Genomic DNA, 27,841 nt, shown 5'->3' with positions numbered 1-27,841 from the left:
TTTTGTAGCTTACGTTTATTGAGTGACAAAAATCTGAAAATGACTTTGGAATGCTTTTACAAGTAAATAATTTACATGTATATGCCGATTCACACTAATTTACGTCAAACATACATATGTGACAATTACACATACTATTAAGTGACAATTTCTTTGCTTGAAACACATTTATATGAGCAAACACAACACATAAAGGCTTACAAATTTCCCCTAAGTGTAAGAAAAAAATATAAAAAATTAATTTCAACACTGTTCTCAAGAATGTTTTGAATTGGAATTATGACACTGCTTGTACCTTTTTAATATTTCTTTAACAAAACATAAGTTTTCTACAAACTGAAGCTAAACACATCTTTCTGCCAGACTTTAAACTAAGTTAAATTGATCAGTAATAAACAGGAATTTACTTTCAGATAAATTATCTTGCTCATTGTTTGCTTGCTAGCGCTAAAAAGAAACCTAGATACTGTAGCATCATTTACCTTCATTGCATCAGGATTTTTGGGTTTGCCAAATATTAAACTTTATTTACATGTATATACATGTACATACACAAGGTTGATTGGGATTTGATTTCTTTGAGGTTGAAGAAATGAACCCCTTAACTGTACTTTGTCATTTTTTAACATTTTGTGGAGATTATGGTTGTGGGTGTCCTGAGTTTCCTGTAAATTAGCTACAAGTGTTTCGTAGTAATTATCATGGGCATCCAAAAAAGGCAAATGCCCTGCACTGATGTACAAGTAAATAGTAAACTTATTTAAAAATTACGTTTTTACCTAGCTAAAATAGAATACTAGTATATGTATACTGCAGGCATACCAATTTTATGTTAAGAAGTCTATCTTGGCAATAAAATCATTAACCTGATTTAATTAAGGTTTAATTTGTATTTATGTGTATATGTACATGAAAATAGGCCTCAACACTACAGTTTTGCTTTTTGCTACAATGCATATGTTTCCTAAACATTTAACACTTAAACAATAATACATATGACTAGTTATATTTACAAAATTGAATGCTTCTTCTGGATAATATTATATTTTTGATCTTAGTGAAATAAAAACATTTTCTCTACAAAAAGCAGTCTTGAGAGATGTTTCTGAATTCAAAAATGATACAAATTATACAATTTGCTTGCTTAGAATTTCTTTTATAAGTAGAAAGGTATTTAGACTAGGGATAGGTGTATGTACAAAAATGTAATACAAATTCATTTTATAAATAAAACAATGACACTATCAAATACATACTGTCAATATTAACAAAAGCTGAATTATCATATAAATCTCATTCACCAAAAACATAATATTATTTGTTACCCCTTATTAATGGGGGTTTCATTGAGTTTTAGGTTGATAGGTTAAAAAAAAATTCTGCACTGTATTATAAACACACATACACTTCTGTATTTGCTACATGTTGTTACCTAAATGTTCATAAATAAGCAATCAAGTCCCAGCACTTAGGTGCTAGAAAGACTGTATATGAAATATTTTTTTTATTAAATTTATATTATTTAGTTAAATGAATTCTTTCAAAAAAGCTGTCAATATGTCAATATAACATTTTGGTTTTTATAGGTCAATACAAATGGCTCAATGAAAATTTTTTAAACATAACTAGACCCTCTAAACATTAAAAAAAATTTCTAAAAGGTAACAATTGGGTACGCTCTTAGCAAAATTTCAATTTATACACCAACCCATGAAACATACAAAACGAGATAATCAGCCATCTACATGTACTTGAAGTTAACACTAACATAATTAAATCTTTTAACTTCTCTAACATTTCATAAAAATATTTATCTAATTTTAAAGTATACTTTTGTAGCTTTCAACATTATTCTTAACACAGGCACCCAAATTACAGTAACAGATTAATATATACATCAATTAAGCTGATAGCCACATTATGGTAGGTCCTGGACCCTTTTCTTTAATATATTCTGTATAAATATATTGGCAGTGTTTTTCCAAGCTTCTTTGGCCTCCGGCATTCTGCAGATTTCTGGTAGTGTATCACAGATATAGCCTTTAGGACAACAGTAAGTACCACTCTTACAGCAAACAGCCTAGAAGACAGAATTTACAGATATATATATATGAGTCTTCATCTCACAATATCAGGATAAGAATTCTATGATATGAATTAACCCCAAGAAATATTTAAGAGCCATTCTCTGTAATGATTTGAAATTTTATATAGGAGCTGTGGCACGCAGAGTCTCAGAATTTCTTCAAACTCTCTATGATAAAAGTCATTGATACCCTAAACTGAAATCAGGCAAAAATTGGTTGCTATGCTTTATAGTTACCATGGCAACATGTCTTAAAGTTCGAAAAATGGCATTTTTTAACATGTTTAGAGCCCCATAGTTAACATTTGCGGCAAAGCAAACAATTGGCAATGACTGTTTCCAAAAGTTGAAGGTCAGATGTCTCAAATGCATGATAAAAATGTTTGGTAAATCAACTATTACATACGTTACTATGGTAACAAAGTATTCAAAAGTAAAAAAAAATATTCATTGAATTTTATAAACTCATACAAAAAATAAAAAGCAATTATAGGATGAAATGTGACCAAATAATAGAAAAAAGAGCCTTGAAACATATACCAAGAACAAAATATGATATTTCATTTTGGTTGGCAATGGTTGCCATGGTTTTTATACCACAGGGAGCCTTCAAAGTAACACTCTGTATGTTTAAATCTGATCCTATCTTTTTAAAAAAGCACATTTCCTCAAAACTAATGATCAATTTTATAAGATGTTGGTGTGCTCCAAGTTTTCCCATTTGAAAAAAAATCAGATTAGATTCTTTAAGTAGACCGTTGCTATGGAAATAAGCAGAAAATATATGCTTAAAAACCTGAAAAATATTTTCTTTCCTTGGATACGTACCCTTAAATGTAAATTCCCAAAACTTTTATGATTGATATTTATGAACAACTAATATGACTTTTTTATACTATCATTCAATCTCTAACTGCATTCAAGAAGCTGGTACATAGGGTTTAATATTGATATAAAGGTTACAAAGTTAAACATTTTCCTTTGGTAACAATAGCAACTGTGAGTGTTGTTTTCTTCATCAAATTTTATCAATCTATCACATTCATCTTTAGTTCAACCAGATAAGTGCTATTCAAGCTGAGTCCTTTAATTTGTTTCTTGATAAAATGGCAATTTTATTCTGAATGCAGCGAAAAAAAATTCACTTTTAAGCACTGGTACTTTGTTTCCATGGTAACACTGCAAAGTAGCAATTATACACAATTTTTCTTATGGTGTTGGTGTTGCAAGGTCCTAAGGATGCATATTTGCCAGTCTTGAATTTTCATGTGTTTCCTCAAGACAGTAGCATTAACCCAATCTTAGTTACCGGTTTTGCATGGTTACGCTGTGTTACCATGGCAACCATAAAAATTACTTATAAAATGATATTGCTTATACTTATATACTTAAGGTCAAACATTTTCATCGTTTTTCTGAAGTCGATGATTGAGTTTGAACATGTAACACCTACCATTAGTGAATACGGAGTGTTTTTCAGCATATTTCAGCATTTTAAAAATATTCCAAATGTACCCTTGGTTACCTCTTACTTAGAGATATATTCTAAACAGTTTCTTTACAGTATAAGTGACATCACGGTGTCATTTTTTTGTGAGAATGGTTTGTTTGCTTTTTCTAGTTTTTATTAAGCCACAGTCAAGATTTAAAGTGGCTGAAAATCTCGATTTTTCAAACTTTTCCGGTTGTTTCCATAGCAACCGAGACACATAGCAACGAAATTTTGTTTGATATTTGTTTCTGGTGTCAAGTACTAAGCATGGGTGAAGTTTCATCAAAATCGGTGACCATGCGTGGCAACGAAGTTTAAGTGGTTACAGAGAATGGCTATTAACCTGCTCTCACTTCTGATGTTTTGGAGGTCCGTGTTTGCTCCGCTCCTATTTTGTATTGATTTATGGACTTTTGATGCTTGAACAATGTTTGTTATCTCCTTATATTTCATTCATATATTTTTTTTAAATATAGACACCATCTTTGATACTGAATACATAATGCAATATGCACAAAAGAGTTTTCAACTTTTAAATCATAATACTGTATCAAGCTGTATGTGTACTTTAAAATGTGGGCCTCATATTTTAGCAACTTTGGCACGGAAAACCATGTGCTAATTTATGAGTATTTTTTATTAATAATTATGCATTAGTCTGCAATGCTAATTCATAAATATGCCAACAACTCAATACCTAGCATTTGCACTAAATTTTGAATAAGCCCATTTATGCACATGTACAGTATACTATGCTGGTAATATCCAATATGAATACTGTACGAGGGGTTATCAAAAAGTTCGTGGACTAGCGCCATAAAATTAAAACCGCTTAAGGTACATCTATGAATTTTGAAATATATAGTTAGCATAATCTTTTCTATCAAAAGAATAAATCACAAATCTTGATTTTTATTTTTTGATAAATTAGTAAGGATTTTGTAGGCAATGGTATGTCCAGGTGGCGCAACCTCGAAAACGATGTTTTTTCGACCTATGTGTAACTGAGAAAAACTCATTTGACATGATTATTTGACATCCAATAATTCCGTTAATTCAGGTATGTGTCGGGACACAATTGTTTTATAAAATATGAAATTTTCACTTCATTCTGGAAGTTCTATGAAATTTTATCGTAAATTTTACACGGAATGTCCAAACAAATGAGGCCTTGAAAATGACGTCAAAAGGGGGGAGGGGTTTCCGTTTCCAACATTCTATAAAGTTTTGCCCCTGAAAAAATAGTATAGACCTAAAATATGTTGAAACTGGCTACAGAGAAATAAAATGCATCCAAAGTACTTGTCTTTTAATGTCAAAATAGATTCAGAGAAAAAAGGAATACACAGTTAATGTCGATTTGCAGTCAAGGTGGGAAAAATCAATCCCGTCAAAAATGACGTTGATCATGTGTTGTAGATATTGAAATCCCAAAAGCAAAATATTCCGGCACAATCAAGCGTGCATCTCTCCCAATGTATTAATCCATCTGAAATGTTATATTCATTGAAGGCCACAATTCATGACATTGTAAAGTCATATAAACAAGGTGGGTTAAAGTCCTCGCTCAGCTCCAGGAAATCTCATCAAAAAAGTGTATGAGGTATAAGAAGAGGACATTGAAAAAACAATGACGTTATCGGACGTCATGAAAATAAACGACGACAGCGCCGGGTGATCATATAATGTTGTTTTCATTTTATAATAATTTGGCAAATAATGAACATATCAGGCTAAAATTTTCAACATTTCTTTAGTTTGTGTTGCTTTATGTTCCATATCAATTTTGAAAGCGCAGACTACATTGTACTAATTTTATAGCCTCAGTCCACGAACTTTTTGATAACCCCTCGTATATTACTAAATTTTTGCGACACTTTATTTTTGTGAGATAGTCATTGACTTTTTATTAGCGAGACATAATTTTCACGAATTGTTGTTTTTCCTCTATATAATTGTAAGGAATACTTTTAAATGCGAGAATGAAATTTTCGCGAGCTCATTGTCTCGCGTAATTACGCGAAAATTAAGTTCTCGTGAATAAAGAGTGATTTACAGTAGCACTTTCTTTTTCATACTTTTTATAAAAAAATTCTCCTTTTCCTGAACAAAATCCATTTTCGAATTTTTTGCCTACATAAACTTTTACAGTTTTTTTCAATATTCATATCATCTCTTCTAAGAAAAAATGACATGTTTTGAAAATTGGGAATGTTCTGACTCTAATGCTTTGTCAAATTTCATGTGTATATTAAAAATCAGGTTGAAAAGAATTCATGCTCACGTTATTATAGGCACAGCACCCAAATTTGCCTTCCTTATTTTTGCAGCATGTATTCTTGTCAGGACAGCTTGTAGTCTGATCAGGACAAACAACTTTATTTTTTGGTTTTATTTCTGTGTGATGTCTTTTTAGTGCAGGTTGTTTCTCAAACCAGTCCGTGACTAGACTGGACCCTCTTTTACATTTGCCTGAGGAAACTTCACATGTAGTCCCAGAAGGACAACAGTGTTTACCATCACTACAGCACACAGCCTAATAAAATACATTTCAAACGTTTTTCAAATGAACATTGATCAGGTAAGATAGATGTATATTCAATGATTCAGTTCTTAAGCCGAGTTCTTACATTTGGTAATGGGCAACACCCATATCCTCCACTAGACAGTTTACAGCAAGTCTGTCCAGTCTTACATTCATGTTGACCATCAGGACAAACCACATTCTCGGATCTTAACACAGCAGGTTGTTTCTCAAACCAGTCCGTGACAAGACTGGACCCTCTTTTACATTTGCCTGATGACACTTCACATGTAGTCCCAGAAGGACAACAGTGTTTACCATCACTACAGCACACAGCCTGAAAAACATATTTACACATGTTCTGTGAGATGTACTGATCATGTGTACATCATAAAGAATTGTTATACCCTTATAAATATCCTTCTATATATTATTACTAATAAAAAGTCCAACAAAAGAAATGTTTATTACATCGGTCTAACAATTTCACTGTTGACCGGTCTTACATAAGAATTTTAGACTGCAACGTCACTTTTACGTCACAAGTAATTAATCATCATTCAATATCGGCGATACAAATATAGCCGAAGTTAAGAGCTTCAAGAGTTGTTGCTAACAGCAAGGTAAGAAAGAAGGTAAGAGTATGTTTTGTGATAAATAATTTTTGTGATACACTAAATATATATTTGATTTTGTTCTTTCTCAGCTTGATGCTTTATCAACTGATTAATCAATAATTTTCCATATACAGTAATATTGATAATATAGCATGTATTGATAAAATTGATCAATCTTAAGTGAGCAGTGAAGGGTATAACAAAACAGTTATAGACTGGGATTCAGGCAACATATGATTTGTTGGACCTGCAGGTGAAAACGTTGCCCTTGGCCTGCGGCCTCGGCAACATTTTCACCTTCAGGTCCAACAAATCATACGTTGCCCTCATACCTAGTCAATAACTGTATAATGATTTGATTAAGTAAATAAAGGTTCGAAAAAGAAAACTTACATTTGGTACAGGACAACACCCATATCCTCCACTAGACAGTTTACAGCAAGTCTGTCCAGTTTTACATTCATGTTGACCATCAGGACAAACCACATTCTCGGATCTTAACAGAGCAGGTTGTTTCTCAAACCAGTCCGTGACAAGACTGGACCCTCTTTTACATTTGCCTGATGACACTTCACAAGTAGTCCCAGAAGGACAGCAGTGTTTACCATCACTACAGCAAACAGCCTGGAAAACATACATTTCAAACATTTTTCAATGAACATTGATCAGGTAAGGCCAAAAAAAATTGATCAATAGTTTTTCAGGCACTGCTGCAGCAGGTAAAGACTGTAGCAGTGATCAATGAAGACCTGACTTCATTTTTTATACCACAGGTGCAATCTAAACCCTTAATTTGGTGGAATTTTTAAAACTAAGGTGTAATTTATTTCTTTTTATATGCTTAATTTCAAACTTTGATTCTATATAATCAAAACAAGACGCTAATTTTTACACTATATAATACTGATGTTAACATTTATGAAAGTCATTAAATTTTGTAAACCCTATGTTCTGTACATAAATTATATGCTCTTTGAAAAGGTTGAATATTTACATCTTAACATACCATCATGTCTTAAACCTCTTACGTCACATGGACATATTTGGTCAAAAGCTAGCCTATCACACCTACTTCAGTCTTACTAGTAGAATTAATAGCACATATACAGGGTAATTCTTTACAAAAGTTTCTGGCACATTTGCATCTTCCAAAATGCTGGGCATGTGCTGTGTGCCTAATTTGAAAACAATATTAATTTTGATAACCATTTTCTTTCTTGCCCATGGAGAACTGTAGTTCCCTTGATATGTTAAGCGTTTTACAGATCTTCTCTATAAAAATAGGGAGACAAAAAATAGATCATAGCCCATAAAGCAAAATTGTAAGGTCTGACACTTATAGCAGAAAATATATCGCAATTGTGTAACAGCGTAATTTAGTGACAAAAAGTGGAAAACTTACGTCAAACTTGGAAGGGTGGTCAGGTCTGTCAATTTTATTGATATTTTGAAAAAGGGAAAAAGCTCAATTTTCCATTTTTTCAAATAAAAAAAAATTGGATTATTTCCCTTTTCATAAATGCTAATGACGTTTTTCTTAGATAAACAATATTTTTCTTGTATTAGGATGTTTTATGAACTAACTTTTAAAATAATGTTTGAAATAACATTATTTCAAGTTAAATACATATTTTAAGACTAAAGGTTCTGTGTGCAATGAGCTCAGTAAATGATAGCCCCTGTCTCAGATATGAATATACCCCCTGCCTCAGATATGAATATAATGGCGGTGTCCATGTTTTGCTGTGGGAAACCCAAAATATGTGTCTGATCAAAAAAGTAAAAAAAAAAAAAAAAAAAAAAAAAGGAGGTGCACAATGGCAATATATAATAAAGATTTTTTGCAAGTTTCATTAAATTTCATTCAGTGGTATATTAAATTTCATTCAGTGGTATAAGAGGAGTTGCAGATCAGAGATTGGTTCCCCAAAGCATAACAGATGGATGGACAGACGAACGGACATACCAATTACTATAAACTCTCCAGCTTTTCAAGCTGGGGGGGGGGTATGAAAATGTAAGAGAACAGAAATACTAAGATTCGGTTAAAATTTTTATTTTCTTAAATGACAGGCAAGAAAAAAATGGTATAACACTTGCCTTAAAAAAAAAAAAAAAGAACCTCCCTGCCACCAGAATTATGAAATTTTTGGCCTTAGAAACTCTTAATTTAATTTTTTTTTTTGGCTGACAATAATAAATAAAATGTATTCAATAACTAAAGTTTTTAAATAGAATTCTTACATTTGGTAGAGGACAACACCCATATCCTCCACTAGACAGTTTACAGCAAGTCTGTCCAGTCTTACATTCATGTTGACCATCAGGACAAACCACATTCTCGGATCTCAACAGAGCAGGTTGTTTCTCAAACCAGTCCGTGACTAGACTGGACCCTCGTTTACATTTGCCTGAGGACACTTCACAAGTAGTCCCAGAAGGACAGCAGTGTTTACCATCACTACAGCACACAGCCTGAAAAACATACATTTCAATCATGTTTCAATGAACAATGATTAGGTAAGACCCAAAAAATTAATAGTTTTTCAGGCACTGCTGCATCAGGTAACTGCAGTATTGATCAATTCAGAGCTGTCTACCTTTTTTATCCCACAGGTGCAATCTAGACCCTTATTTTGGTGCAATTTGTAGGACAATGGCATAATTTATTTCTTTTTTTGATTAAATAATTTCAAACTTGGATTCTATATAATTAAAATAAGATGCTATGTTGTACACTGTATATATAATATTGATGTAAACATTTTTGGAAAACCATTAAATTTTGTAAATCCTTTGTTCTATACACAAATTATATGTTATTTGAAGAGGTTGAATATCTACATCTTAACATCCCCTCATGTCTTAAACCTCTAACATCACATGGACATATTTGGTCAAAAGCTAGCCTATCACAACTACTTTAGTCGTACTAGTAGAATTAATAGCACATATACAGGGTAATTCTTTACAAAAGTTTCTGGCACATTTGCATCTTCCAAATTGCTGGGCATGTACTGTGTGCCTAATTTGAAAGCAATACTAATTTTGAAAACCATTTAGATATAAAAAAGATTACAGCCCATTGCACAAAATTGTAAGGTCTGACGCTTATAGCTTAAAATTGTTTGCAATTGCGAAACTGTGTAATTTAGTGACAAAAAGCATAAGAATTATGCCATAAGTGGAAGGGTAGGCAGGTCTGGCAAGTTTAATTTATATGTATATTTTGAAAAAGGGAAATAACTCAATTTTCAATTTTTCTGAGTAAAAAAAAAAAAAAAAAATCGAGTCATTTCCCTTTTCATAAATGCGAATTAAAGACATTTTAATTAGATAAACAATAATATTTTTCTTGTAATATGGTGTCCCGTGGGGATCCGGGTTAGAATAGGTCCTCAGTACCCCCTTGCTTGTCGTAAAAAGCGACTAAAATGGGGCGGTCCATCAGATGAGACCGTATAAACTGAGGCCCCGTGTCACAGCAGGTGTGGCACGATAAAGATCCCTCCCTGCTCATAGGCCGTAAGTGCCGAGCATAGGCCTAAATTTGCAGTCCTTCACCGGCAATGGTGATGTCTCCATATCAGTGAAATATTCTGGAGAGGGACGTTAAACAATATACAATCAATCAATCAATCTTGTAATATGGTATTTTATGAATTATTTTTTAAACTAATATTTGAAATAGCATTATTTAAAGTTAAATACATATAATAAATAATGTAAAAGAACAAAAATACAAAGAATTGGTTGATATTGTCATTTTGTTGAATGACTTGCATTATAAAAAGTTAGAACACCTACCTCCAAACAAAAAAGAACTTCCCTGCCACTAAGAATTTAAAATTTATGGCCTGAGAAACTATTCATTAATTTCACTGGGCTAACAATAATTAATATATTCAACGACTAAGTTCTTAGACTTTACTCTTACATTTGGTAATGGACAACACCCATATCCTCCACTAGACAGTTTACAGCAAGTCTGTCCAGTCTTACATTCATGTTGACCATCAGGACAAACCACATTCTCGGATCTTAACACAGCAGGTTGTTTCTCAAACCAGTCCGTGACAAGACTGGACCCTCTTTTACATTTGCCTGATGACACTTCACAAGTAGTCCCAGAAGGACAGCAGTGTTTACCATCACTACAGCAAACAGCCTGGAAAACATAAATTTCTTTTTTTTAAGAGGTATTTAAATCAATTTAAGAAGAAATAAACAAGGATTTCAAATGAAGGATGATGAATGATGCATGACTGAGATAAAGATTATGATATAAAATGTGACCTACATTTGGTAAAGGACAACATCCCCATTGTTCACTAGCAGTTTTGCAGCATGTCTGTCCATCTTTACATTCATGCTGACCATCAGGACACATAACACTTTCTGCCTTGACCACTGCAGGTAACTTCTGGAACCAGTCCATCAGTATGTTATCTCCCCTCTTACACTTCCCTGAGGAAACTTCACAAGTGGTTCCCTCGGGGCAGCAATGTCTCATGTCAGCACAGCACACAGCCTAAAAAACATCAGCCAATGAAAATAAAGCAATGCTTAATATCAGTACTGATCAGCCAATGAAAACACAGCAATGCCTCAAGTCAGCACAGCACACAGCCTGTGTAACAAAAAACATCAGCAAATGAAAATACAGCAATGACTTATAACTGTTCTGATTAGCCAATGAAATATAGCAATTTCTCATGTCAGCACAACATACAGCCTGTGTAACAAAAAAAAACATCAGCCAATGAAAATGCAGAACTGCTTCATGTCAGCAGAACATAATGCCTGTGTAGCAAAATCATCAGCCAATGAAAATGCAGCAATGCCTCATGTCAGCACAGCACACAGCCTGTTTCCCCAAAACATCAGCCAATGAAAATACAGCAATGCCTCATATCAGCCCTGCACTTTGCTTGTGTAATAAAATCATCAGCCAATGAAAATGCAGCACTGCTTCATGCCAGCACAACACATTGGTCAAAAAATTATAAACTTAAGGATCATTTTCACATCACAAAATTTCTTTTATTTTCAAAGAGCTGTTAATATTGAATAAAAAAATGTTTCTATAAAAGAATTAATTGTTTTACCTATACAGCTGTATGTAGCTATTCAGAAAATTTTTATTTCTCGGGAGAATTTTCATAAAACAGTTGCCTCATCAATCTTCGATAAACAATCTATTAACAAGAGGCCCATGGGCCACATCGCTCACCTGAGCACTGTGGCTAGGAAAAAGTAGAAATTGGTTTATTATTGAATAGTTTAAATCCAAAGGTAGTCCTATTACCAATCATGGCTTTGCTATTCTTGGTAAGATGATTTTTAAAGAATTTTCCTTTCTATGTCTATGTAAAACTTTGACTGGCAATAATTTGTGGCCCGGCCCTACCACCTGGGGTCATGATTTGAACAAACTTGAATCTTCACTATCTGAGGATGCTTCCATATATTAAATATGATCAATTATGGCTTTGTTATTCTTGAGAAGAAGATTTTTAAAGAACTTTCCTTTATATTTCTATGTAAAATTTTGGTCGGCCATTGTGGCCCCGCCCTACCCCCGGGGGTCATGATTTGAACAAACTTGAATCTACACTACCTGAGGATGCTTCCATATAAATATAATCAATTATGGCCTTGTTATTCTTGAAAAGAAGATTTTTAAAGAATTTTCCTATATATTTCTATGTAAAACTTTGGTCGGCCATTGTGGCCCCGCCCTACCCCTGGGGGTCATGATTTGTACAACCTTGAATCTACACTACCTGAGGATGTTTCCCCTCAAGTTTCATCCTTCCTGGCACAGTGGTTCTCGAGAAGAAGATTTTTAAAACATACCACCAAATTTTCATTAATTCCTAATTATCTCCCCTTGAATGAGGGCGTGGCCCTTCATTTGAAAAAACTTGAATCCCCTTCACCCAAGGATACATTGTAACAAGTTTGGTTGAAATTGGCCCAGCTTTTCTAGAGAAGAAGTCAAAAATGTGAAAAGTTTACAGATAGCTAGACAGACAGATAGACAACGGACAAATTGTGATCAGAAAAGCTCACTTGAGCCTTTGGCTCAGGTGAGGTAAAAACACAACTGTCTTCATTTACCTTTGGCAGGGGGCAGCACCCATATTTTCCACTGGACAGTTTACAACATGTCTGCCCTGTCTTGCATTCTGATTGGCCATCAGGACATTCAACATTTGCTGTTAGAGGGGTCAAGGGATGGGATTCCTGGGATTTCCCCTCTTTTATCTGGACCATGTCCATGCTGATGATCCCTAGACTTTCCCCGTGCCCGATACATTTCTGTTCCTGCAGGTCACACCTTGTTCCTTGTGGGCAGCAGTGGATATGATCTGAACAGCAGACAGCCTGTTAAATGGAACAGATCTTTGTGCTACATTTGTTCGTTTGTATGTTGTTAACGTTCCAGGTGCTATGTACTTAAAATCACCTTTTTTGCGAAAACTTTATCATTTTCACATAATTATCTGTGGCAGTCATGTAGTCAGCTCGAGAAAATTTGTTTATCTAGAAGATATTGTGACAGATACTTCAAATAATATGTAGGTCCTATGATTTATTACTTTTACAAACCAATGATATTCAAGATAAATTTCCACTTGTATATATTTCATATATTGCTGATTAAGAAAACATACGTCCTGGATTGGGCAGCAGCCATATTTGCCGCTGGTTAACAGACAACATGTCTGCCCATCCTTGCACTCTGAGGCGCCGTCAGGGCACATGACAGAAGATAGAAGACCTCCCTGTGGAGGTTTGGCAACTGGAAGCTGCTCGATCAAGTGGAGCTCCAGACTGTCACCCCTTGTACACTTCCCGGAGGAGACTTCACACTTCGTGTTCTGTGGGCAGCAGTGTTTGCCATCACTACAGCATACCGCCTGAAAAAGATAAATACAGCATACAGCCTGACTAAGATCACTACAGCATATGGCCTGAAAAAAGCAACATTCTTTAAATCAATGTAACCGATAATCTGACTAGAATGCAAAACAGAAAAAAATCTATATTAGGCTAAAAAAGAAATTAATCTTTACCATGCATTTCTAAGTAAAAAAAAATTCAAAATCCCAAGAACTGGACAAGTTCTTGGAAACATATAAAATTGAGTTATTTCCCTTTTTCAATGTAATTGATCATTGCTAATCTTTTTGACCTAAAGGGCTGTGTCTGTCAAAGCAAGTATTAATGTTTCAGAGTCCTAACATTGAAAAAGTTTCAATTTGAGAATAGCTTTTAATTGCTTGTTGGTCCATTAATTACTTTTTTGGTGGGTTCAGTGAAAAAATTTAATATAATTTATAACTTGACAAAACAGAAACCCTTCAGGTCTTCAACCACTATGGATAACATTAGTGGTTTTAATGATTCCAGAATGTACATGTAGCTAGAAAATGCTTCAAATATATTGTATCTCTAACAAACATTTTATTAATTTCAATTTCTTTCTGTAAATAGAAAGATGTAACGTCACAGAATAAAGCCAAAATAAGCAAATACAAGGTATTCAATAGTAAGATTTGTTGAAAATCAAAACTTACATTTGGTACAGGACAACACCCATATCCTCCACTAGACAGTTTACAGCAAGTCTGTCCAGTCTTACATTCATGTTGACCATCAGGACAAACCACATTCTCGGATCTTAACAGAGCAGGTTCTTTCTCAAACCAGTCCATTGTCAACTGGTTCCCTCTCTTGCACTTTCCGGTACCAGTATCACAGGTCGTGCTTTCTGGACAGCAATGTTTACCATCGCTACAGCAGACTGCCTGATTAAAGAATAAATAGGAATAACAAAATATGAAGAATAGTAAGAACAGTGTTCCAGCTCAAAGAGCATTTAAACATAAATCAAGAGCAGAGAAAACACAGATCTCAAAAAACATCAGAGGCAGGATTAGATGCCATGAAGAAGTAAGCATCCCCTGTCAATTGGCCACACCTACTATGTGCTTGTCATGGTCGAGTTAATGGAAAAATCTTTAGAAGTCTCAGAATAAATAGTGGCCTATATAGCTAGCAATTAGTATGAAAAATGTCGCTCTGCATTTGAGCTAATGATATACATGTATTGTATTTGCTGATTAGGTCATTGTGACTTCAAGATGACTTCAAATGAGACTCTTGATATCCTAATTTCATCAACCTTTTGGTTAATTAATGACTGGCCTCATTTAAAAAATTGATTGTACATAACAGTGATTTATGTATATGTGTTTTAGAGTCTTAAAAGAGGCTTTAATGAATACACTTTGTAATGAATAATTATACAAATCCTTTTGAACTACCAAGATAAAATTTACCTTTGGTAATGGACAACACCCATAACCTCCACTGGACAGTTTACAGCAAGTCTGTCCAGTCTTACATTCATGTTGACCATCAGGACAAACCACATTCTCTGACCTTAACACAGCAGGTTGTTTCTCAAACCAGTCCATGACTAAATGGGACCCTCTTTTACATTTCCCTGAGGACACATCACAAGTTGTTCCTTCTGCACAGCAGTGTTTACCATCACTACAGCACACTGCCTGAAAAAAGAAACATATAATTATGTACAGTTCATCAAATAAATAAAAATACCGTATAAGCAGAATTTTAGCAAGAATTTAACTATAGCATTATTAACCTGAGATTGCTAAAATTTAATATCGCTAAATTTAATTGCACTTTATTTGTAATAGCTTCTTTAGTGAAGTTTTCAAAATCGCTAAAAATAAAATACCAATATTAAAGGACAAATTGTTAAATTTGCGTCTCGCTAAAATTTCTACTTACAAGGTAATTATAGTCAAACTTGGTAGTCTGGAGCTCAATGGGACAAATAATAACTGTAGACATTTTACAGAAGCAAATCAATACTTAAATCAGTACTTAAACCAGAAGCTTCAATGAATTGTATGACTTTTTCTGGATAAAGCCAAATGCTTTTAAGTCAATATTATAATTAATTACTATACAATATAGTGTCAATCTCTTCATTTGTTTGCAAAATTAGATCAATTGGTTAACAATTATATAGTTCCTTAACAAATAGCTTGTTAACAGTTAGATAATTAATTATTATAAGCAATTAGATTAGCTACTTAACAATTAGATTTGTTAGTAAACATTTGGTTTAGTTGGTTAACAATCTGTTGCTTTACATATAATGATTTCTATGTGTGCACTCTTCAAAATTAGAGGCACTTTAAGTCATCTGACTTTGACAGCATGGCATTGTGGATAGTACAAAACATGCCAATCTCAATCCAATTTTAAATGTTAAATGTATTTGTTATTCCAACTAAAGAATAGAAGAACTAAAAGACATATGTAAGAGAGCATGAGCCTTAAATTTATCATCCATTAAATACAAAAATATATACATTTCCTAGGCATGTGTATTGTATTTAGATGTACCACAGGATGAACAGATACATACAATCAACAATAAAATATAAATTGATATTGTTGTCATTCCTACTCTTGATGTATCTAAATTCCACAACAATAAAATATTTCATTTACATTTCATTCTGATTTGTTCATCAACATTCTATATATTGTATAATAAATTATTATACATGTTTATGTTACCTTTATCCGAGAAACCCCATGAGATTTGTACATTTTCCGGCTTTTTCACAAAAGACCACACGAAGAAGTGTAACTCTTCCATAGTGGAAAAAGAATGTATTAGAATTACTTATTATACCTCTACTTATTTTTCCCTACATAAAGAATAGATAGGGCCAAAAAAAATTAATAAATTGTTTCTCAGGCCAAAAAATTCTAAATTCAATGCGGCAGGCAGGCTTTTTTTTTTTTTGGAAGCAGGATGTAGTCTACACCTTTTTTTAAAGTCATTTGTTCAATAAAATGATGATATCTACTAACTCTTAAGTTTTGTTCTCTGAAATTAGTTATAATATATATTCAACTTTAAATAATGTTATTCCAAACATTTATTTAAAAGTTAACTGATAAAATACTGTAGATTTAGAAGAAAGATATAGTTTTTCTAATAAAAACGTCTTTCTTAGCATTTATGAAAAGGGCAATAACTCGATTTTCTTTTTCAACTTGGAAAAATAGAAAATTGGGTTATTTCCCTTTTCCATATGTCAATAAAATTGATCAATGCGGCCGTTTTTGAACTGATGCGGCGGTGCCTGAGAAACAATTTATTAATTTTTTTTTGCCTAGTAAAATGTGAATAATTCCCTAGAAATAACTGTGAACGGACTAATCTCTGTGTTATTCAAATAAGCTAATCCCTGCTTCGGAAGCTAATTCCCAGTTTTCCGTAATCCTCTACATTTTACTTTTGTATTAATTGGTATAATATGTTATTGGACTAATCCCCTTGCGTTAGTCAAGTGAGCTAATCCCCACTCCAAAAAGCTAATTCCCCGTCATTTGTAATCCTCCATTTTTTTTATTTTTGTTATGGTATAATAAAACAATTAAAAACTGTGCTGTGCCTCGGGAAATAGTCCTGGCTTTGGGGTACTGGAATCTTGCTAACTCCCTCAATAATATACTTTAATTGTATAAGAAGTCGGTTTACAAAATGGATTAATTGGTTAAGATTAGATTCTTTAGTTAATATTTGCAAATCCTAAGTTTCACATGTGTATTTTGTATTAGAGTTAAAATTTCATTTTCATTGTGAATCTCAGACATAATCAAACAAAATTGCAGACAGAGTATTGGCATTTGCAATATAAATTGCTATTTGTACAGTCTAAAGTTTAACTTTCTACAAACTAACCTTTGGTAGAGGACAGCATCCATACTGTCCACTGGACAATTTACAGCAAGTCTGTCCTGTCTTGCACTCTGACTGACCATCAGGACAAACAACTTTCTCAGATCTTAACTGAGCAGGTTGTTTCTCAAACCAGTCCGTGACTTGACTGGACCCTCTTTTACATTTGCCTGAGGACACTTCACAAGTAGTCCCAGAAGGACAACAATGTTTACCATCACTACAGCACACAGCCTGAAAAAAAATACAAACATGTTCTGGGATTAAAATAGAGGTATACCGAGCATGTTGACATCATAAAGAAATGATTTTACTAAGTAAATAAAGGTTCAAAAATGAAAAACTTACATTTGGTACAGGACAACATCCATATCCTCCACTGGCCAGTTTACAGCAAGTCTGTCCAGTCTTACATTCATGTTGACCATCAGGACAAACCACATTCTCGGATCTTAACAGAGCAGGTTGTTTCTCAAACCAGTCTGTGACAAGACTGGACCCTCTTTTACATTTGCCTGATGACACTTCACAAGTAGTCCCAGAAGGACAGCAGTGTTTACCATCACTACAGCACACAGCCTGAAAAAATAAATAATTCACTTCCAATCTTCATATTTCATCATCGTGATAAGAGTCGTCCTTATAAGGGAGATACCTAGAAGTCATTGGGCCACAGTGTTTACCTGAGTTACTTTGACCATGCTGGTCTTCACCACATTCAGTTCTTGAGAAGAAGTTGAAAATGTGAAAAACTTACAGATAGACAGCTAGACAGACGGACATATGACAAGCAATGGGTTATTAGGAAAACTCAGATGAGCTTAAAACTGCCCTTTACAAGGGGGAGATAAGTATTGCCATATACTAAGGAAGCAAAGAAAAGTCCTCTCTTATGAGATACGAATGGTCCTAAAGAAGAAAACAAGTGTCCTTTGCTTAAGGTGTTTTAAAAGATCTATCCCCTGCATAGAGAGATAGTACCCCTTCATTTGTTGAGGGATATATGATTCCCCCTTCTTAAGGGCAATAAATTGAAAATATTTTATAACTTTTTTATTTTCTTTATCAAATTTTCCTCCGATTCAAATTATTATTCCGATTAGATAGAAAAACCTCCTTTTTCCATATTTTGTGAGAAAATTATGTAAACAATTAATACAGAAAAAATGCATTTCCGTTAACAAATAAGGTTCATTTTTGCTGATTTGAAAGTAAGAACAATATAATGTTCAAAACAAGTATACATGTTCACATTTAATCCCCTTCAGTACATGTTTCATATTTTACTACAGTAATTATAAGGACTGCAATACACATAGCTATGCCATTATCTTACATTTGGTATAGGACAACACCCATATCCTCCACTAGACAGTTTACAGCAAGTCTGTCCAGTCTTACATTCATGTTGACTATCAGGACAAACCACATTCTCGGATCTGAACAGAGCAGGTTGTTTCTCAAACCAGTCCATGACTAGACTGGACCCTCTTTTACATTTGCCTGATGACACTTCACAAGTAGTCCCAGAAGGACAGCAGTGTTTACCATCACTACAGCACACAGCCTGAAAAAAAAACCAAACATGTTCTGGGATTAAAATAGAGGTAATATACTGATTATGTGAACATTATAAATAAATGTTTTTACTATGTTAAGGTTAGAAAGTCACCACATGGCACAGTATTTTGAGTGTCTGCTCTAGAGTCACCAAGTAAGGAGTCAATCCTTAAGTGACGGGTTTGAGTCCCACTGTGGGACATGGACACCGGTCCTTTAGATGAGACCGTGTAAACAGAGGTCCCATGTCCCAGTAGGTGCTGGCATGAAAAAGATCCCTCACTGCTCAATGCCCATGAGTGCTGACAGCTGGCAAGTGATGGTGTCTCCATATGAGTGAAAAGATCTCCAGAGGGATGTTAAACAATTTTTAAAAAAAAAGTTTAGAAGTTAGAAAATTGAAACTTACATTTGGAACAGGACAACACCCATATCCTCCACTGGACAGTTTACAGCAAGTCTGTCCAGTCTTACATTCATGTTGACCATCAGGGCAAACCACATTCTCGGATCTTAACAGAGCAGGTTCTTTCTCAAACCAGTCCACTGTCAGCTGGTTCCCTCTCTGGCACTTTCCGGTACCAGTATCACAGGTCGTGCTTTCTGGACAACAGTGTTTACCATCGCTACAGCAGACTGCCTGATTAAATCAAGTAGAATACAAAAATCATTTCTAATAAAATGCAAACATTCATATCCCATTCATAATAAATTTCAAACTTCATAATAAGTATTGTTGCTGCATTGATAAGAATTTAAGTGCTATGTAAAATTGTACACTCTTGCATCATGTATAAATTTTGTTTGAAATTATTTTTTAAATTTTCACCATGTTCTTTTACACACAATGATTTATTCAATTGAAATAGAATCTAAAAGAGAGATTTAATCAATTCGGGTTCACATTATTAATTTTTTTTATTCATAAATTTTGATTTACCTTTGGTAATGGACAACACCCATATTCTCCACTAGACAGTTTACAGCAAGTCTGTCCAGTTTTACATTCATGCTGACCATCAGGACAAACTACGTTCTCTAACTTCAGCGAAACTTTCTATGCAAAAAAAATTACATTTTCTTATTAAGAGTTTCATTTTTTCAGTAGACACCATGCATTTAAATATACCATATGATTACCTGTGAACATGAACTGTGTACACTTTGTGCAACAATAAACTTGATGACTTACCAAATCACTGTCTTAATTAACGCATACAGTCAAATACAAATATTTCCAGGTCACATTTGAGTCAAAATGATTTCTCTATTAGTGTACAAAATTTGGGTGGTGGTGGGATGGTGTGATGTGGAGGTAAAACATTATGCTAGTTACATATAAAACACTGCAAATAAATAATTGCCTTGATTAATTTTTTTTAAAAATTGCATTTCATTACGATTTGACAACGAAACATTTTACGGTACCTCTTTCTAATCAATTTTATATTGTTACTGCAAGTGACATAAAATTGTTTCCGAAGCAACACTACACTGAAATGAACATGAAAAACAAAATCTGATGCCCACCACCTTTTCTCTGACCTGGTTGTATACGTAGGTTAAGGATTGGATGAGACCCCCTTTATGACACTGGGACGTGGTTATATTACAGATGTATCCCATCGGGCAACAGTGGATTTTATCGCTACAGCATACAGCCTAACAAAATGGAAAATCGCAATATTGATGCAAATTTGACTTAAAAAAAGGAAAAAAACACAGATGAACTCAGTCAATAAATTTCATTTCTAAGTAAAGCAAAATTCCACGCACAACTAACTAACTAGAAGAGTGCATCTCTAGTTGAAGCCTTTAAGCAATTTGGTCCCAAATTGGAAATGAACTTAAATTGTCTGAAAACTGAAAACTGTTCAATCATCCAGAAAATGTATGTCAAATCTAAGCAAGCCTCATATAATGTTCATCATTTGATGCATCATCCACCCCAGTTTGGTCTACAGAGGGCTTAAATTGAAGCAATATTGGCCAGAATTAGCCTGCATTATAAATATCATAAACTTTAACCTGCTCACTCATCATGCTTATACGGAAAATGTGAGTCAAATCAGCATCTGAACAAGACTGAGAGTGTTCATTCTATGAATTATCATTCTTGTAAGTATGGTACAAATAGATTCTGAAGTAATACTGGTATTCATGAGTAAGCTCAAAAAACTTTAACCTGGGTTAAGGTAGTCCGATCCTCAGGTTTATAAAATTAGAAGTTAAGTTATCAAAAATATTCATAAATAATTATCTTTGAATCCACAAAGTTATGTATCCACAGTATTTCTTTAAAGTTGAAGATGAAAGTAAATCATATTAATCCTATTATTTAGGGGAAAATGTCAAATCAACAATATTTTTGCAGAAAAGGCGAATTGGAATATCAGCAATGCATTTTTTTTAATTGCAAATTGATCAAAAATATATTTTCGGTAAAAAAATGATAGGTATCCAGGCATTCAGAAAAATTGTCATGATTTTTATACTTATTTAGTATTTTTTGTCTCCTATTTCTGTCAAGTATTCTATAATACATAGTGTAAAACTTTTTGCTATCATTGCAAAACACCTCATATCACTTCTTATTTCATATCATGCTATTAAGCATTGGTATCTAAGGCTGGATTCAAGAAAATCTTATTTCTCTAAAACTATATTATTTTTTTTCCTTTCATAGGGTAAAAATGTCAACTTTTATAAGACCTTTTCTAAGACTTCAAAAAACCTTTGAATCTTATAAAGATGAATAAAATGAAAATTGTTGCATGAAAGAATTCCATTTTCAAGCTTCATTTTGATGCATTTCAAATTAAATATTAATTTTTGGAGTTATCCTTCCTGGCTGAGGATCGGATATCCTTAAGCATCCGGAAAATTTAGATCAAATCCAGCACATTCAAAAAGTCTTGTAATATGCATCCCTTGATGCATCAACATGCTACTTTGCATTAGTAGGCCTTACTGTTTCATCATATCATGTTCATGGTAATAGACCTGCTTCAATCAATTGATGCTGAAAAGTATATGTTAGATCCAGTGTAAATTATAATTAAAGCAAGATAAATAGCTTAAATCAACAAGCTAATTCAGAGAACCTGTATCCCCCTTAAGGAAATTAAAAGAAGAGAATGTCTGGAAAGGGGGGGGGGGGGGGCATAAGAGTCGAGGTGGGTGGGGCATTTTAAGAAGGGCAGGAGGGGCCATAGGGAGTTATGGTATAAAATTCAATTGCAAAATTGGCAAATACTCAAAAGCTTCTTGAGATATCACCTCAGAATGAAAGTTTAACACAAGCACTCAAAGAATGTATGAATTTACGACCTTGACCTTAGACCTATTGACCTCAAAATAAACTGGGATTTTCCTTAGGCCATTGGAGTAGTGGTATAAAATGTCCTTGCAAAAGCTCAAAAGCTTCTCAAGATATTGCACGGAAACGAAAGTGTTAATACAGAATTTTTAAATTAATGATCTTGAAAAACTAGCATATACCAGTATCAATATTTCTAAAGATAATATAGAGCAATAACCACAATTCTTGAAAAAATTTTTCTCTCTAATAAAGAGTTAATGGCTATTTCATGAAAATCGGGTTTCAAAAAAATTAAGTGATCTACAGTAAACAAAGAAATATCTAATCACAAAGAATTAATAATTATATATAACTCATTCTTCAATACTGGTGAATTTTTAAAATATATTTCTTTTCTCCTTTATTTTCCAATAAATAAAGTGTAAGCAGATAGATTGATATTGATATGATTTGATACTTGTGCAAGGATATAGTATAAATAGTTTTATGGATATGAGTTGAGGAATAAAAAAATATTGATCATTGTATTGCATTTAGGGGATTTCAATTGCAGAAAATGTGACACAATTTTCAAATAGGCATAAAGATATTGTTTTATTTAAAAATAAAATCATTTGGCATGATATATGTGTACATTATCTTAGCATATAAATGAAATAATATATTTATTTTGTCAAACATGCTAAAATTATCCTAATTATTTTTTTCTTAACTTAAAAATTTGTAGCTTATGTTCGTAACGCATGGTGTCCATATGCATTGAACTTTTTAAGACCTCTCTACAAACATTAAATAATTTGTCAAGTTCAATTTCTGTGTTTAATTATTGAGTATGTGTGATAAATTATTTCTAACAATATGCTTCATGAACATAACTCAGTTCTTTTTGTAATTTTAAAATGATCTCTGATTGTAAAATGTTTGGTGTCTTGACCGTTATGAAAATAATAGCTTTCAGTATGATTGCTAAAATAACAGCCAATGAATCATAAGTTTGGCTCAGGAAGTCCATAGCAGTGGTATAATTATAAATTGAAAACGAAAGTAGAAAGGTTGCGCAGCTGTCTGCTAAAAAACATGGCGATGCTCATTGTGTCCATGTGGAAAAAAAGAAGTTACGTACATAATAGATTCGGTAAGTATTTTTATATTGTATCAATTTTAGTGAATGTTTAACACATAAATTCAGTCATTGTATCTTTATACCATGTAGCTATTAATCAGAAACTAAAATACGTCACTTATGACCATACAAAATGCATAAATCTGTCCGAGTCGAGTACTTTCGGTTTAACATTTGACTTTTGAATCGCATCTTTTGTTACGGACATGTGTTTTTGCATTATTTGTATAATCTATTAATGATAAAGTTATATTGTACTATATTTTATTCTATATTTGTTAGTTTTGTTCTGTTCTTATCAAAGGATGAATACTTATTGAAATTTGTTTTAATATTGCCATATCATTCACGCAATTACGTTCGTAACAGAGACACGAAAACCTGAAGTAGTGACATAATTTGTGCTTTAATTGCCTTCTTTCTGGTTTTATCAAGGATATATAATAAATATGATTAAACAGCATATGTGTTGATTACATCATGTTGTATTTTGTTTTATATATATTTTTTTCTTTCAGATTTACAAGAAATGACTGAATTATGTTCGTAACAATGACACAAAGATCCAAGACTCAAAATAGAAGACCTAGGATATTAGCAATCCATCTGACAGTTTACTTGTCTGCATTAATTCTCTTTGAAAGCTAGTCTATTATTAAGCTTTGAAATGAAATATTAAAAGTATTAAAGACAAGTGTTCGATTGTCTTGTTTTTTTTTTTGTTCCTTTTTAAAGCCTGATTCGGAGTTAGGTGTCCATGTTACTTACATAATTTCTCCTTTTTTGAAACCAGAAATAAAATTTGTGACTTTTTAAATAAATTCCATTTAATAAAACATTAAACATGATTTCATCATACCTTATTGATTACATTATTTTCATATTTTAACAACTTGTTAAATTCTAGTAACATGTTACTTGTTTAGTGCTTATGTAAGTAACGGTGTCCATTGGTAATCTTGGATATATTTTCTAATTATAATGGAATAAGACAGAAATAAGTCATGCAATAAAACATGCAAACTAGTGTTTATATACTTCAAAAAGGATTCACCAGAAAAGAATAGCTTATTGATTTAAAAAACAGTCACTGTGGACACCAAGTTACGTACATAAAATTTCAGACATGCTTGTACATTTGGACACCTGTCTCCTCTTTAAGACTTCAGATTATCTTCCCATCATTTTTTTTCAGAAGCAGGAAGGGTACTGACTCAATTAATATACATAAATTATGAAATTGATTATTTTTAAAAAATAGCCCTTTGGTCACACATCTGAACTCAGTACTGAAGAATGAGTTATATACAGGGTGAAATATGAATAAAAACCCTAGCTCCTACCAAGCTTACAGTTTCTGTGGAAAAACAGACAGTTACTGACTTATTACTGACTTACTCCCAAATCTTCAACTAGGGCGAATAAAAATGCTGAACCTAACATCATTCTAGGCAATGTAAATTTTTAGAATGATTCCTCTCAAATGTTCAAGGTAATGTATATATCATAAATTAACCTTCCTCCATTTTGTTTTCAATGATAATGCTGACACCACATGAAAGAGAATTCATCTGTAACTATCCCAACCTTTCTGTACATGACATTTAAATAAGCAATTTTATCAATGCATCATCATCACGAAATGTCATTTCTCAAAAACTTCCTGTTCAACATGTTCAGGAAGCTATAAAACTTCACCTATTTACATTATTTTGTTTGTATATTAATTCCTGAACTGAAAGGAATTCCCAAGCTTTATTTCAAAAAGGAAACTATTAACAATGAATTCAACAATTTCACTTTCAAAAAATAAGATCCTGTTATCAACTTTTATTAGCTCTTCTTATTAATGTGATGACTCCTCCAAAGAAAAATAAATAGCTATCTAGAATATATTTAATAGATAAATTTATAGGACCTTGTTTATTTAAATAAATAGTATATATCAAGTAGATTTCTTACTCTTTATACCCTTTACAACTTCCTTATTTTCTCAAGCATTACTGTTGGTGTACTCAATAGAAAATCTGAAGGGGCCCAAGGACCTACCTTTCCCCCTTTTTGTGACTTTTTTTTTTTAAGAAAAGTTAGGGGCATACATAACAGGGTTTTGAGCATAAATTACTGGTAATGAATGCTGATTTTTTGTGTAAGAACATATCTCATATTACTACAATTTAAAATTGAGAATATCTAAAAAAAAAAAAAATTATCAGTGGGAAAGGTACATGGTAATGTTTGTGTATATGTAAGATGTGAATGTCTTTTAATTAATCAATTTTAAATTCATGGATATTGCAATTTATCAAACAATTAATGTTTATATATATTACCATGATTACCTTACCTGCAGAACTGTAGCATAATGGTTTATATTTAAGTCTTTGACCATTTTATAATGCTACAGATCCTGTATTGAAAATAATGGCGCAAGATTTTCTGCACAGGGTTGGTTAGATTTCTACATTTTCCAGCATTGGTCAATCGATTACCTTTCAATCTCTAATTCTAGACATATTTCTAAACCCTTCATGTATTCTTACAACCCTTCCTGTATTGTAAATCACTTTTTATTAGCGGTAACTTTATTTTCGCATAATTACACAAGACAGTGTGCTAGCAAAAATTTGATTCTCGCATATAATAGTATCCCTTAAAATTATAAATCAGGTGTTGCAAAAACAGAGTGATTTACAGTATTCTTACATCAGCGAGAGGACAGCATCCATATTCCCCTGTCTCCTGGACACAACAGGTGCTCCCGTCCGGACAGAAGGATTTCCCGTCCTGACACGGAGTCCCGGGAACGGCGGGATTCTCCCTGGGATGGAAATAAAGTGTATCACAGTGGACGACCGCCGCAACCAATGGGAGGAGTAGAAAGCCGCGCATCTAAAAATATATAAACATGATAGATAAGTATAGTTAGTGAGAGGCGATAGTTTTTAAGGAAGGAATGAATTTTAAAAGATCACCTTGTCCTGACTTGTGTCAATATTCTACTTGCTGGATATCTTGAGAGATAATTCGGTCACGAGATGAGAATCCCGTGGTATTATCAATTTGATTTGACCTACTTATGTTTGTAAAGTCATATAAGTTATCAAATACATACCTTTTATATATCATGTATATAACACCTGAGATAACATTACAGTAAAGTTATAAATGATATCTAGAGTAAGATACTTGAATGCTTTGTGATAGTTAAGAAACTGATGCATGCGGACCAGTTTCCAGGTCCCCCTTCACTTCTTTACAAACATACACCACCACCCCACCCCCTACCCCACCCAGCTTTTGGCACAGTTAATAATATTTCCAGATGGAACTCTTAACTTGCTGGGACCAAGAAAAAACTAAAAGTTATCTAAAGATTCGATAAATTGAGGAAAAAATACTCAAAAAAAATAATTAGTAAGAGATATCAGTGCTCAGGTTAGAAGACACGGAAGTTCAAATGCATGCACTTTTCTATACTTGCTAAATATGGAACTGTAAGGGTGTTGGAGATATAATGTACCAAAGTTCAACTACATGCACTTTTTGAACATGCTATTTCTGGAACCGTAGCAGTGTTGAAGATATGATACCAAAGTTCACCTGCATATACAAACTTTTCTAAAAATGCTTAATATTGAAGCCGTAGTTTTCTTTTTGTCCATCTTATCTAATAAGACCAAAGAGCTTTGCAGCTCATCTCAGGCAGGATTGCTTCAGAAATCCATACCAGGTTTAATCCAACTGACACTGAGACCAGCTGGAGACATATAGAAGACTACATAAAATTAAAATATAAAATGTTTGTGCATAAATCTGAAATCTTCCTTGTTTTGTTGTAACCTGCTATTTCTGCATGCTCTTCAAACCGTTTTATAAATACATACGTCTTTATTGGTTATTGCACATCAGGATTTTACGGCGAAAAGGTAAAGTGAAAGTACAAATGCAGCGCTTTGTTCTTGGAAATGCAACAAAAAAAGTAATTGGCTTTTTCGCCCTTTAACATGGAAAAAAATAATGACAAACTGTTTACCTTGTGTCCTCAACTCTTGTCAACTATCATATGAAAAATAAAACTCAATACAAGTCACATGAGATGCAGTCAGGTGGGTAAAGCAAAGCGACCGAATGTGTTTACTTACACGACATTTCATTGGATATCACACATAAAGCGGTGGAAATATGTTTCGTTTCTCTATCATTTTAACCCTTATTTTATCCCTGAAATAAAATTATATCGTACGGTATAAATAGAATGAAACTATACGTATTGAATTAAAATATATATAGTACAGCCTGTAGGAACCGAA

At 33.2% G+C, this 27,841-nt stretch overlaps 1 protein-coding gene across 9 annotated transcripts; it reads right to left on the bottom strand.

Moving 5' to 3' along the window:
* On the bottom strand, nucleotides 1–27,679 carry LOC134261699 (progranulin-like). Of its 9 annotated transcripts, XM_062744109.1 has the most exons (18): nucleotides 27,565–27,679; nucleotides 26,235–26,420; nucleotides 20,024–20,140; nucleotides 19,493–19,723; nucleotides 18,860–19,090; nucleotides 17,872–18,102; nucleotides 17,527–17,757; nucleotides 15,071–15,301; nucleotides 14,306–14,536; nucleotides 13,400–13,645; nucleotides 12,843–13,109; nucleotides 11,020–11,250; nucleotides 10,657–10,887; nucleotides 8,964–9,194; nucleotides 7,113–7,343; nucleotides 6,209–6,439; nucleotides 5,863–6,114; nucleotides 1–2,080 (listed from the first exon to the last, which is right to left on the bottom strand). In XM_062744109.1, exons 2-18 carry the CDS (start codon nucleotides 26,418–26,420, stop codon nucleotides 1,919–1,921), a joined length of 3,771 nt encoding a protein of 1,256 aa, XP_062600093.1. In that variant the 5' UTR covers nucleotides 27,565–27,679; the 3' UTR covers nucleotides 1–1,918. The 9 variants fall into 9 exon arrangements, with proteins under 9 accessions (XP_062600093.1, XP_062600101.1, XP_062600117.1 ...); XM_062744117.1 differs by lacking the exon at nucleotides 7,113–7,343; XM_062744133.1 differs by lacking the exon at nucleotides 8,964–9,194.
* Nucleotides 27,680–27,841: the final 162 nt, after the last annotated feature.

The sequence above is a fragment of the Saccostrea cucullata genome, unplaced genomic scaffold, assembly GCF_032062105.1.
Source record: "Saccostrea cucullata isolate Sc308-1 unplaced genomic scaffold, CSIRO_AGI_Scuc_v1 ctg356, whole genome shotgun sequence".
Lineage (NCBI taxonomy): Eukaryota > Metazoa > Mollusca > Bivalvia > Ostreida > Ostreidae > Saccostrea > Saccostrea cuccullata.
Note: the sequence above shows the minus strand (reverse complement) of the source record. Positions and strands in the feature narration are given on the sequence as shown.